At 52.4% G+C, this 14357-nt stretch overlaps 1 protein-coding gene across 1 annotated transcript in view; it reads right to left on the bottom strand.

Moving 5' to 3' along the window:
- Nucleotides 1–9698: 9698 nt before the first annotated feature.
- LOC311441046 (protein transport protein Sec16B-like) overlaps nucleotides 9699–14357 on the bottom strand; it is a gene marked incomplete at its 5' end in the record, with an annotated part of 36495 nt that continues 31836 nt past the window's right edge. Inside the window, one exon of the mRNA XM_084528675.1 lies at nucleotides 9699–9746. Coding sequence (XP_084384801.1) covers nucleotides 9719–9746 — 28 coding nt within the window. The 3' untranslated portion in view covers nucleotides 9699–9718. The remainder of the gene's footprint in view (nucleotides 9747–14357) is intronic.

The following is a 14357-nucleotide window of genomic DNA, read 5'->3' as shown; positions in this document are numbered from 1 at the left end:
AGCCCTCTTCGTGAACTGGTCCTGCTTTTTTTTTTTTTTTGCTCTTTTTACAGTACAATGGGAGGCTAAACTCACACTCAAATAGCAGTGCTGGGGATGAGTCAGTCTTCACTGTTGTCAGCTGGAAGAAGGATGAAATTACATCGCTTATCAGCCACGAGCCAGCAGGGGAGGTGGCTGCAGGACCTGTGAGCCAGGCTGAGCCCAAAATAGGGATGTTCCCAAAAGCCTCAACCTTTTGCTCAATTCCTACACACGCTCAGCATTGCTCCAAAGCCTAAAAACAAGCTAAACATCTGCTTGCAGAGACAGCAATCTGCCTATAGAGGAGAAAACTCGTTGGGGGTTCGATGACAATTTTAGCACCAAATTGTGACAAGTTCTTAATGTTTTCAAGCTGGGAGTCCTGCAGGGTCAACGGACATGGACTCACTGATCACAATGTCTCTGAATGATCACACCCAGCTCTTGTCTGGCCATCTGGTTAAAGATCTGTATTACTCTGACCCTGCTCTAAAGCCAAGCCAACGTTTTACGGCTTCATTTTTTAGGATGGAAAATACTCCCTACCCCAAAGCTGCAGAGCAGTGGGAGCAGAAATGGAGGCGAGCATGGGGAGGATGAACACTCAAGGATGGTCACTTGGGGAGAGATGAAGGATCACAGGGCAACATCCGTGCTTCTGATGGACTCACTGAAAATCAGACATTACAGTTTGACCCCTTTTACAAACCAGTGCCTCCACTCTCGCTGCCATTGCAGCAGCCTGGCTCCACCTTAGGCGCTGCCACCTTTCCCATGTAGCTGGTTCCTCTCCCTGTTTTGGCCAGCAACCAAAAAGCAGCCAGCCGGCAGGGTCTCACAGCTGACAGGCCAGCTAACAAGTCCGAGACGTGAAGCAGCTGAGCAACTGAAGCCATTGGTTGCAATTACTTGCAGCAGAGCCATGCCTCGGCCGCTCCACATAAATCTCAGTCCACTGAGGTTTCCCCAAGTCCTCCCATGTTAGCATTTATTAATGACACCTATTCCCTCACACGCCTCCCTCTCAAGATGCAAGAAGGGGAAGCCTGTCACAAAGAAAGAGCCACCTGATGTATTGCAGAAGACATTTCAGGAGCACCTCCCAGCTCCGAAGGCAGCTGGTGCTGCAGCCCTTTGCCCGCAAGAGAGGCGAGCGTGCTCCTGGGGCACGCTTAACCCCAAGAAGCCGTGACTCACCGACGTTTTCCTTCCGTAATTTGGAGTGTAACAGGCTGCGTAATGCCAGCTCAGGCTCAGTGATTCACATTGGAGGGGATGTGTGAGAGATCACCTCTTACCCAAATGGATATAATTTTGGCTGACAGCTGTAATGGGCACCGGAGCCCTGCTCTCTGTGCGAGATTCAGCCAGAGATGGCTGCAGCCTTCGCGAGGCCCAGCTCTCTGCCTGGAATACAAAGGGAGCAGCTGGCATCGAGATCGATGCTTCAGGGACTGTGAGCTCAACAAGGCGGCTGCCTTCCCAAACGACAACGTAAAGCAGATAGAGGAGCTGCAGGCTAATTTGATGATTTAATCAATACGATAATTCTATTAATTCAATAGTTTGATACAAAGCCACTTCCTTTCTGTTTGATTTACCTGAGAGAACTTCATTTCAGAATTTTCATAGCTTAGCTGATCAAATACATAAACCAGGAAACGTGTTACTCAGATGGATTTTCTTTAACTGCAAATTGCAGGAGAGGCAGACCAAGCAATGACCCAGCAACCACGCAGCACGGCCCCGAGATTCCCACCTACAGTCATCACACAACCCCCTGGAGGCTCATCCCAAATGTAGGATGTTTCCTGGGCTGTGGGGCAGACGAACCAGGAGCGAACCCAGCAGAGAAGGGAGGTGCTGGTGCACCCATGTCCTCATGTTCCACCTTTTCTGGAGGTTCGTGTCCCACATCCAGCCTGGGGTCCAGCCACCTCTGGTGAAAAAGGACTGCTATCAGGTTCATAGCTGTTTCCATTTATAGGAAGAAGGAGTAATGAAGTGTCCTCCTTCGGGAGGTGCCTTTTTTTAGCTGTCGAACTGTTTTAACTTTGTTTCCTAAGGAAGCAGCAGCCAGAGAAGCCAACGAGCACTCCCACCTCCCTTGCCCGAAGGCACGTTCGCATGGTGAGCACCATCCTCCGTGGTACCACCTCGGAGAGAGCCACTGCAAGAGGCTGACAAGCCATGGTAGGAGCCTGCCAGGCTGCAGCAGCCCCTCTACAAGGCAGGGAACAGGCATCGTCCACCCCGTCCCAAAGGTTCCCCCGTGCCACTGGGCAGAGAGGAGAAGAGCAGCTCCCGGAGCTGGGGGTCTCCCCTTTCCCTGGGGTGTGCAGCAGCCTTACAGCAATAACACACACAGGCACGTAGTAACTCCCAGTGTCACCACAGCCTGCTTTCAGAATTATCTTTTTTTTTATTCCCCTTTCCCCACCTGACAATTAGCCAATGCCTGACACTGCCAGCAGAGATGCGGTAAAGGCAGCAGCAGGTCAGCCTCCTTCAAACAATTCCGGGGTCTTCCTGCCAGGTCCCTCTCTGGGTATCACCATCCCTCCAGCAAGAGAGAAAAGCCTCTAAATTAAAAAGATCTGGACAGCAACCCACCAGCTCCCACTCCTGCCCTGATCAATGAAGCTTGCTAATTAAAAGCAGTTGACCTGAGCAAAGAGCGGCTTGGAGATTAGCCTGAGGGAGACAAGATTTAAGAATTAAATTACTTGACTGGTCTGTTCCATTTTACTCGACAACCCTGGTTTTCCCTCCTGCCACACGTAGGTAAACGGTGATTTTGAGGACTCGGTCCCAGTTTGTAGGGGCACAGATCAGAGAATGAGGCTCTGCTGTTTAATCCACCGCCAACAACCCCGTCCGTGTGCATCCATGTGGGGCTGTCGGAGCAGCGCTTGTCTGACTGCCAGGTGACAACTGCAGAACAGCCAGGGGGCACCTCAGTCCTCCAGCTTGATTAACTGGTCCTTTGCACCCTGCCACAGCACTGGGACCACAAGCAAGCACCCAAGCAATCCCCCTGATGCTTGCTCTGACTCCATGGCTGGGGCCTCGCTGATGTATTCACCTCCGCCTGTAACGCCGGGGAGATTTATGCCTAGCAATCCAAGGAGACGACCACCACCCAAAAGCACGAGTGCCCAGGTCAGGTCCCCATCATCCCATCAACCAGTGAACTGCTGGTTTGAGAATCCCACCGCAGAGGGCTATAAAACAGATGGGAAGCCCTGAAGCACCACCACACATAGCAAACATGCTGGGTCTCGTGTCTGGGGCCTCGCACTGTGCCCTGGAAGAGCAGCAAAGCAAACAGAGGGCTGCGCTCTTCGGAGAGCTCTCACATCTAATTTTCAGAGTTGCTCTGCCCTGCTCACGTCAGTGGGAGCTGCAGAGCCTCTGGAAACCCTGCTAATAGGAGGCAAAGGAGAGGAATGTAATGCTTCCTTGCTTCAGGAGAATTGGCTGGAAACGTGGCGTTGTTTTGTCCATACGAGAAGAAATTCTGGTTCAAATATGAAATAGGCTCTCCTTCAGACGGTGATATTTCAGGACCTTCGCCACAAAATATCCGTAATGGAATTTGCCCAGAACATATGCGTTTGCACAGGGAGAAAGAATATTCCTGGGAGAAAAAAGCAGTTTCCTTGCAGAACGCTCGGGGGTTTGTGTATGTTCCGCATATAATCTTGGCGCTTGTTTTCTTTTTAAAATCACTGTGTTGGAGTTGAGGGGGATAAGACCAAGAAAAGGAGCCGTGGCAATCTGCTGTGCATAATTTATTAATCCACTGCCCTGTTCCCTCCTGCATCCCTTCTCTTTCCCCATTCCAGACCCTTTCTTGCTGGGATGACTGGGGAGCTCTGGCACTCCTTGGGCTTGTGCTTGCTTCTAGAGGAGGTTGCTTCTGGATAAACTGCTCTCAGGGTCCTAGGTGATGTATCCAGTGGTGGTGACACTCCTGGCCCTCCTCTCCCATTCATTTCTGGCATGGCTGCAGGGCCTAAAGGTTTTCCCCATGCTCCAGGCCAACCTTCAGCTTCCCTTCCTCCATGGTTATGCTCTCTTCTCACCATCATGCAGCCTGCAGCAACCTGCTATTTTCCAACCAGCGTGGTTTGGACACGCCTGAGACTGGACTGAACATCAGTGCAAGGCAATTTCTACTGCAGCTGCAACTCCCAGACTAAAATAACGCTGCATAGCTTCCTCCAGTCCTCTTAAATATACTGTCTGTAGGGTGAGACAAGGAAGTGACTGCATAGCATCCAGCAAGAGGAGCTGGTCATAAATTATGACCCTAATGTACTACCATCAGAAAAAAAAAATAATAATAATAATAAAAATGCCTACCTGCAAATGCCAACCAAAGGAAAAATAATACAGCACCAGAAATGAAAGCAGAGCCAAGCTGCATCCCAACGAGCCAGTAATCCTCTCCACAGAGGAGGGTAAGTGCATGGCAGCAGGTGTGGAGTCACACACACCTCACTGCAAAACCACAGATCGGCCCCAAAGGTGCCCGGGGTGGAGGAAAGCCGTACAGCTTGTGGGGGGCAGCTAGCCTATGTGGACATGTGGCTGATGCATTGCTTACACAAAGGTGTCTGCGATGTACCGAAACGCTGTCACTCAGAGCGCAAGCCCTAATTCCCCTGCTGCTGTCACCGAAGTAACCCCTCGCTTTCATTACCGGGAGGGAGCCAATTGCAAAACCAACCACATTTTCTTCTGAAGGGGAGAAATTTCATCGGCATGCAGAAAGCCATCCTCATCTGACTTGTGAAGAAAGAGATTTCTTTCAAGAAAGCTCCTCTCTCCCGTGACACCTCCCTCCTGCCCAAGGCGAGAGCAGCAGAGGAAGGCGTGAAGAGCAGCAGTGCTGGATAGTCCATCAGAGCAGGGTGCTGAGCCACAGGCCCTTCCAGCTACCTGGCTGAAATTCAAATGCTGGATTAGTGTCTCTGGCACATTCTTAATAGGAGGCAAAGGAGAGGAATGTAATGCTTCCTTCCGGCCTTGCAGATCTATGAACCTCTCCCAGGTAGCAGACAGTCTGGCCCATCAAACGGAGGCTAGAATCAGAAATGAGGCCCATTTGTCAGATAAAATACCTAGGTCCGAGGAGCCAAGCTGAATCCGTATCAGGCAGAGATGCTGTAACAACACGGCAGCAGCTGGGAGCCCCAGTCAGGTGAAGGTCAGGGCTGCTTGGCATTCAGTGCAGTCACAGGCCTCTCAGAAATCCAGAACGAGCAAAGGACAAACACCTCCCCTTGGCAGGCTCGCTCCCCTCCAGCTGCATTTGATGGGCTTTGAAGGTTGGGAGCTTGGCGGGGCTGGCCGCAGCGAAACAGGGAGGAAAATGGACATATGGCAGGAGAGGTTAATCCTTAAAAACAGAAAGTGTTTTCGTTCATCTTCCCTTTGGTCACCAGGGTGGCGCCAGCTGTGACTTGTGTGCTGGGACTGAAAGGCAAACTCCAGCTGGAGCTCTCGAGAACCGGAGCCACTTCTATGTCTTCTTTATACTGAGTTGTGGCTTCCGTAAAAAGGAGGGTGACAAGCCCTGAAGGTGCCCTTTAGCCATGTAACAGGAAAAGTACCGTGAAAGACAGACCTTGGTAGATCGCGATCCAAACGGGATGCACACAGCATCCCTCGGGGTCCGTGACAGCTTGCAGCCACCCGACAGCTCCGGGCAGGGCTCGGGCACTGCCTTCTGCCCAGAGCCCTTCAGCGGGTAAAAGCAAGCGGGAGGGCTGCTGTTACTCCCAGATTTGGAGCAACATGTCCCATTTCTACCACCAAATCCCTACAAAAGCAGAGCTTTCCCACCTCCCCCTTGGACAACTACGAGGACCAGCAGCTGGAAGCCCCTTCCCACTGCCAATCCCAGCGCCGAAGGACCTGCCATCTGCGCGGCAGCCTGCCTCCTCCACTGATTTGTTGTTTTTTGCCCTGATTGCACGCCTCGGGCAGGCGACAGTTGCTTTGTGCAGGACTTGGAGGGGGGAAGTTTTACAGCTTGGCTGCTGCCAACGCACAGATGTTACAGGCTGGGTCACGGCAAGGTGCTAAAGGCCTTCAGAAATGTTGCAAAGCATTAATTATGTTCCCGCAGCTGTTCTTTAACCCTCGTACGCTTCTCCTTTCTTCCAGGGGCTGCCAGAATGACAACTGTGAACGGGAAATCAAAGCAGGAGGCTTTGAAGGGAAGCAAAGCAGAGACGCTAAAGGTTAAGAGAAACAGCACTCTGAAAATAGGCTTTTTTTAAAGCTGCTTGTCCCTGCCATTTTCTGGAACGCCTCCTCCTCTCCCACTTGGTGCAGTGCTGTATCCAAACGGCACCCAAGGAGTGACAAAGAGCCCACCCAAACCCCGAGGCATTGTAAAGAGTGCCTCATCTGGAGGGCCAGCAAGTGCCGACGAGAGCAGGGAGATGGCTCTGCTCCCGACAGCCAGGGCTCCTGTCGGGGTTGCCCAGGGGAAACTCCGCTCGCCCAAACCCTGCAGACCCCACTGCAAACCCAAGCACCGCTTGCACAGCCCCGGGGCTGGGCTGCGATGCAGGGAAGTGGTCTCGCCACCACCAGCAGGATCCCCCATCCTCTCGCCCGAAGCTGCAGCCCGGCAGAGCAGAACTCCTTTTCAGACTCGCAGATGTTGTGTTCCTGAATCATCTGCCCGCACGGTTTGCGCTGGTGAGAGCAAACGAGATTGTTTCTGGAACCCTTTGTGCTGCAGCTCTCTGCACAATGAGCTCCCGCACACTTCCAGGCTAAATAACTTTTTATGTTAGAGATGAAGTAGGGGGGAGAAAAAAATACAGTCACAACAACAGCAAGCAAACAAGCAGAGGCTGTAGCAGCATAACAGCACGCTCTTATGGAAAAGCAACGCTGCTGTGCCTGCACACACCCCAAACTGCAGCATCTTCCAGCACCTTCCACGTTTAAAAAGGCAGGAAACTAACTGAAGACGACAAGCTTTGCCTGACATCTCCTGGACACATCTTCAGCCAGGGACGGTCACGACACAGCATGCTAGCCGGGACCTGAACTTGTGCTTAATGGACTCGGCTGCTGCTGCTCTCATCGGCTGCCGGCACGGGTATTAGCTCCATTGCCATCTCTGGAGCTCTGATAACTATAAAAGCCCGATGGACAGACCTTGAAAAGAGATCCACAATAGCATTAACCACTCTGAGCTCCAGGGCCGTGTCACACCTAACGGGGTGAAGGAGTTTCCTCCAGGCAGCTCAGGGCACTTCTCCTCCCTCACCCAAGCGGCTGGTGCCAGCCGCTCCTCCCTGCTGGGGACACCACGGGGGCACGCAGCCCCTGCAGGGGGTCCTCTCCCCCATTCCTTCAGAATAGCAGCAGGAATTGGGGATCACCACCATCACCCCAAATGAAGCTCACAGTCCTTCCTCGCTGGATGGGTTGTGCCCTTACCACCACGCAGACACGAGCTCCCCGCTCAGGTGGGCTCACGGCCAAATGACATCAGGGAAAAGGATTGGCTGGGACAGCCTTCCTGTTAGACACCTCTGGAAACTCCCACGCTGCTTAAATATTGAGGCAGGAGACAACATTTTCATCTGCCTAATAGAGCTCTTCAAGCCACACGCAGTCACGTGGCCGAGGCCGGCTATTTTAGAACAATGCTCAGCCGAGACTTTTGTTTTTAGCAGAATAATTTAACACCCCTCTCTCGCAGAGTACTTTTGCCTCCAGATATCAGAGCCACTCAGAAAGGCAGGGTCAGCTATTCCAGGAAGGAAAAAAATAAATAAAAATAATAATAAAAAAATAAAGGCAGCAACATAACCCACAGCACCTGTGATCCCAGGAGCAGAGGCCCCTACCTGCCCCAAATCCCCTGCCCTGATGGAGGAGGCTTCTCCAGTGGCCACTCTCCTCTGATCTCTCCACTTCTTTTGCGAGCATTTTTTTTTTTTTTTAAATCTTTTTCAGCCTCCAAGTTCAAGTTACTTAAATTTTGCAGAGGGGCTGACATGTTCTGATGAAGACGATCCCATCGGTGTTATTGTCTGGCTGCCAGCTCCCGGGAAACAGGCGAGGCACGAGGGCGGATGCTGTTTTTAACCGGGGGCCGCGTCTGACTCGAGCGTTCGGGGAGTTAATGAGCGCTGTGCGGCGGGAGGGAGGGCCGGGGGAAAGCAAACACAGAAAGCTTTATTTTTACATGTCGTTATTTTTGTAAGAAAGACAAGCCAGGGACTTTATGGAGAGGGGCATAAAGGGGATTGTTTAACAGCAGAATTGCAGGTTTGCGGCTGGAAGAGCCTGCAAGGACATCCCGTGTTCCCACCCCGGGACAGCCAAGGTGTTCACACAGACACGCTGCAAACCTAGGGGGACAGCCTCTGCTGCCCTCCCCGTGCACAGGGTGGGTCTGCATGATGGGGTGAGGGGTCTCCAGGCTGTGCAGGCACCCTTGGAGCACTCACGCCAGCTCTGGAAGAGGCTCAGGCCACTCAGCACCATGCAGGCTGAGGCCAAACCCTGGAAAAGGTGGATAGGAGCAGCACATCTGACACTACTCCCCTTAAAGCAGCAGGGAACAGGTTAAAGGAGGAGATTTATAGACATATATCTTTGCCAGAACCACCAGGTGATCATGTGTACACATTTCTCTACTCTAAGACCTAATTTTCCACCATTTCCCTTGATTTGCTGTTCCTTTTCTCCCATTTCCTTGATTTAGGGCCCAATTATTTCTTGTCCTCTTGCCAGTGAAACAAAATATTTCATAAGCACTCCTGTCGTCTCCCCCCACTCCCTCCCTCCTCTGGATGCTGGTTTCAATGCCTGACTCATGCCTCGTGTTCTGCAAAATTTAGAGTATTTTAGTGAACACCTAACGATGATTTTACCATTTTTCACAGCGATGCAAATGGGATTTGGCACTGACGAGCTCCGTGTTGGAACTTAAGCAATTCTGTGGCCCCCGCAGCTCTGGCAGGTCTTTGCAAAGCAATCCCTGGGGACTGTCACCTGCAGACAATTTCCTTCTGACAAGGCTGTTTGCGTCCTTCAGCAGGGACGAGCCCCACACTCTGTGCAGGGATGGGAAGAAGGCAGACGAGAAAACTCTGAAGCTCACCTGGATCCTGAGCAATCCGCAGATGTAAGTGGTTTGAGTGCAGTTTCCACACAAGGGTAACATCAGTGAGAGCAACAGGACTGTGCTAGCACACGGCCACACTCTGGCTGGGCTGGGCCAGCGGCTGGGTTTGTCGGGTCCACATCAGCCCTGGGTGCTGCTGCAAGGAAGAGCTGGGGACTGACACCCCTGCACAGGCAGATCCTTGTCCATCAGCTTACAGACAAGTTCTGCCCTCGTTAAAAAGAACCGTACAGAATCTGGAAAGGACAACGCTGCCTGTCCCTGGCGGGCCCCTGCTCTAATATTCCAAGTGCAATCAAGTCTTTGCAGTGGTTCACCACAGAAGGAGCCCTGAAGCCCACCCCTCACTGCAGCAGAGGACAGACGGACGTCTGTCAGAGCACTGAGCACCAGCCCGTGGGAATAGCTCCAGGCAAACGCTCTCCTCTCCCCTTGGAGCAATGGCTTTACAACAGCTTTCCATCCTTCTCCCCCTGCCCGGGCCCGTGCACGCACAGCATACAGCATTTCTATAGCATCCTCCTACCAGTTCCCATAATCATTTCCAAACCTGTCACAATACAACACAACCATGAAAAAGACAGTTAAAATGCTATTTCAATACTGGCAACCTTTCTCAGGGAGATATATCGGTAAAGTTTGGTGAGGAAGGTTAGGGGAATGACAGCACAGATCAGGTCAGAGATTCCCTAGCCTGTGAGGGGGGAGAAAAAGCTGTTTGCTCTGAATCAAGTAGAGCAAGGACTCAAAACCGTGTCTCCCATGTTCTGAACTCATGTCTCACATCCCAGCTCCCACAGCCTTCCCCATAGCCAGAGTCTCTTCAATGTACACACACATCCAGCAAGGGGCATCTTCAGTGGTTCCAGTCCTTCCAGTGGCTGGTAGCACAAGGAGGAAAAATCCGGAGTGCCTGGAGGATGTAGAGGAAGGGATAGGAAGAGGCACTCTGTGGCAAACCGTCCCAGGTAGTTCAAGCTACGTCTGCTTTTGACCCAAAAAGAAAATTCCCACAGCATGTGGAATAGTTTCCAAAACTGATTTTGGAAACCTGGCTCCATGCTCAGCCATCACTGATGGGGACAAGAAAGTTGGACACACACTGGGAGACACAGAGCCCAGGCCCTAAAGCACCACACCAGACAGCCCCAGGCAGGTTAAAACAACGTTCTGTTATGGCATTGGGCTACTGCTCTCCAAAAAGCCTTGCAAAGTAATCAGCCACCAAATGCCACAAGAGAAAGATCGCTGCTAACACAAGAAGGGACGGGCATCCCTTTCCTTACCCTCATAGGATCAGCCCTGCCGACTGCACTGGCCTGGGGCTTGCTTGATTAACGTCACTTTTAATTCCTCGTGCAGATGGGCTGGCTGGCAGCACCCCTCTGGGTGAAGCGGGCTCACCCCAGGCCCTGTGCAGCACACCAGCTTACCCCAGGGTGCCTGCCAGCCCCCTAAAGCCAGCATCAGGCAGTTCACATTCCTGCCAAGTTCCAGCATGGGGCTCAACATCCCTGGAAAGTGTTGGAAATAGTAAAAGCCAGCCACCGGGGCAGCTTTATATTGGATAGAGACATTCTACCCTCTAAAGTGTGTTTGGAAGGACTGCTACACTCCTTCCCTCCTCCTTCCTTATAGGAAAGGAGACAAATGTCTGGTCAGATGTTCACAGCCCTGGGCAAGGGAAGCACGGCACCCTAAGTGACAGCTAACAAAAGTACTGGAGAACAGAGCTCAGGCACAGGCAGGGACTGCTCACACACCTGGCTCGCCCTGCCAGCGTGCCATCAAACCCAGACCACCTCCGGCAAGCCCGCTGCGGGTCTTTCGCAGCATCCCCCTGCAGCCCAGGGGCTGAGATGCTCATTAGAGCAAGCAGAGCCCTAGCCCTGAACGGCACAGGAGCTGTGTTTGGTCCTTGGAGAGCTCACTAAGCTAGTACTTCTGCATGAGACGGGTGCCTGTGCACCAGAACCTAAATATAGCTTGAAAAAATAAAATCAGGCTCTACTCCATCGGAGCAAGAGAGAAGTCTTCAGAGGGTAAACCAAGACAGGAGTGTTTGCTCAGATTTATGGGGAGTCTGAATAACAACTCGGAGAGATCTGAACCAAATCCATCCCCTCGGTGGAAGTGCAACTACATAACCCTGAAAGTCTAGCTATAACGGCCTTTGCTGCCTGCCAAAATCCACAAAGAGGGGACAAAAGGTCCCTTAATGACCTTCATCAGTGACTCAGATGACAGGACAGTGCACTGCCTGCGAGTTTGTGAATGAGACAAAGCAGGGAGAAGTGGTCAGCAGCCCAGATGGCTGCACTGCCATTCAGGGGGACCTCGACAGGCTGGAGAACCTCAGCAGGTTTATGGGGAAGACAAAGCCCCATGTGTGGGCAGGCACAACCCCGTGCACCAAGAAGGAGGAGCAAAGATGAGGGAGCCAGGGTCCTCTTGGTGGTAACAGGCATGAACTGAAATACAGAAATTCTGTTTAAACACACAACCTTCTTTACCATAAGGGCAATGAAACAGCTGACCAGGTTGCCAGGGAGGCGTCCACCCTTGGAGGTTCTCCAAGTCTGCTTCCCTGGAGATACTCAAGTGCTGCAGCTCCATCTGACCCTGCTTTGCGCAGGCAGGTTGGTCTAAATGATCCCTAGAGGTCCCTCCAACATCAGCTATTCTGCAATTCTGTTGGACATGGGATTCATGGCTCCCTATTTTGATGCTGGGAATAGCAGGGATGTGGCTAGGGCCACTGCAGATCTCCCATTCCTTGTCCCACCTCATCTGGTTTCTAGCACAGGGCTGGATTCAAAGAGCTCTGGCACTTTCCCCAAAAGGAGTTGTCAAACAACCTTGAGAAAGCAGATGTCTGCCAGAGATGAGCTTTTCCATTCATCTACGGGATGGATCAGATCACAAGAGCAGGGGCAACAGAAATCCTACAACACACCAGTCCTCATATGGTAAAACATCTCCCAGCCTTTTATTTGCAAAACTGGGGCAAAAAAAAAAGACACCACGAGAGAGAAAGATGAAACTTGGTTTACTGGACCCTCCTAATGGAGCTCTAGTGCCTAGGATCAAAGATTAGTTGATTAAAATCCAATTTCAAAGCTTATTAACTTTTGAATGAGAAATGCTGCTATGGTGAGCTAACTCAGGCAGGCTATTTCTGGCTTGGCAGAAGTGGCTGGCAGGGAAAAACAGCTATTTGCTTATCAGCGTCTAGCTTAAACCCGGACAAAGCAGGCAAATCCGACCTCCCCAGACCACTCTGAACAAAGACAAAATGAGCAGAGGGACTCCCCTCCGGTCAATGTGGCATAGCAAAGAACGGGGCTAGCTCAGATGCAGAGAGCTCCGTCCTCAGAGCGGAGGCAGCACCATGAGCAGCTCTGTCCCCCTGTGCCAGGGCCGAGATCGCCTGGCCCTGCTGCCAACCTAGGCAGCCAGCCAGCAAAGCTGAGATCTCCTTCTTGCCACCAGGTTTTATCCTGAGGGATGTAAATCCCTCTCCCAGCCTGAGATTTCCTCCAGCCCCCATCCAAGGATGTTTTAAAGCATGCAGGGTGCCGTGTGGACCTGTGTCCCGGAGCTTCGGGGTTAGACATATTCCTTGTCCCAAGAACAAATCGGGGGTAAGCACTGTCCTTTGGGGAGCCAGCTGACCCCATCCCCTCCTGCTCAAGCTGCCCCTCGCAGTACTGCCTGCAGAGTCCCCAGCTTCTCACCTCCTTCCCGCAGCAACCATGAGGACAAGAACCAAAGTACAGAACCACAGCAACTTCTGCAGGCTGTACGGGTCTTTCCTCTGCGGTACAGACCTTCTCAGAACATCTCTCACCCCGGCAGACAGTGTTTAGGGCCATCCACGCACAATGGGCTTCACCTCTTCTGATGAAGGACTGAATTTATCAGCCGAGTGCAGTAGTTGTCAAGATCAAGTATTGACAGGCTCTCAGGTGTGCCTGGCGAGGGTGCCAGCGTGAAGCACCAAGGTCTGCATCTGCCTCTCGCCCCACAGGCAGTGAAACACACGGCCTGTCCTCAAAAAGCCCCAGAACAAGCAGAGGTTAACGTCAAAGAGAGCCAGGAGAAAGACAACTCATGCCAGTGCATATTAAAGAGAAGGCAGCAGGTTGTCTGGGTGACCAAGTTTGCTTTGAGGAGAGGCTGGCGATAGGTACCTGACAAACATCTCTCCGGGAAGCAGCTTGGTACTTGTCTCTGCTCCCAGACTCAGATGCATGCTGTCCAGCGCAGCACATGGCTGGATGAGCCCCATTTTACTGCAGTCCTTCCACATCCAACCCTGAGTGGCCACCAGACCATTAAACGACACCCGTCTTTCTTCTTCAGGAAAAAGGCATCTTTTACATCCTGCCTCAGGCACACCGCTGGGCATGAAGGAGGAGCCATTTACCTTCCAGAGGATGAACGCTCATGGGCTCTGCTGGGCTGGAGCAACCTCCCTGCACGTTGACAGGAGCCCTTCCTCGGGATTCCTGCCCTCCTGGATCAGCCCAGGCTTTGAGGAGAGGGAGGTGGGTTATTCCCACACACCTCACTGCAATCCCCAAGCAGGGCTGGTGCCTCTGGGGATGGGAGCAGCTCTGAGAGCACAACCCACAGGCCCTCCCCTCCCTGCCAAATGGAGCAGCAGCTCTCTGCGTGTGATGACAGAGAGGGGACAGCAGCACACCTCACCTACCTGCAGGCCAAAAGGGCTGGTGTCCCTACACAGCCTGGGACAGAGCCAGGACATCAGCAGCAGTTTTGCGAGTGCCGTGCCACGCTGCGCCGCCTGCTCCCGCGGCAAGCCACGAGCGAGCTGTGAAACAGCGCTCAGAAGCGAGGACAACACCAGGGCACCCAAGCAGACGCTGAGGAGAGGTGACAGTAACAAGGAGGGTTATGTTTAGCCTCACATCTGTGCTGTTCGGAGGCTCTCTTCAGGGGCGTCGGTGGTGGGAACATCTCAAGAATAAATCTTTTACTTGAAAAAAAAAAAAAAAATCCAGCCAGGGAATAAAAAAGCAGTCTAAGAACAGTTCAACAGAGAGAGGCTGTTGAACAGAAGAGGCCAGGGGATGTGGAGAGTGGGCGTGTGAGACCACTGGCACAGGACAGGACCCATGGGGTGGGCAGGCACGCT

The sequence above is a fragment of the Aythya ferina genome, assembly GCF_964211825.1.
Source record: "Aythya ferina genome assembly, chromosome: 8".
NCBI lineage: Eukaryota > Metazoa > Chordata > Aves > Anseriformes > Anatidae > Aythya > Aythya ferina.
The sequence above is the reverse complement of the archived record's forward strand: the minus strand, read 5'-3'. Positions and strand labels throughout refer to the sequence as shown.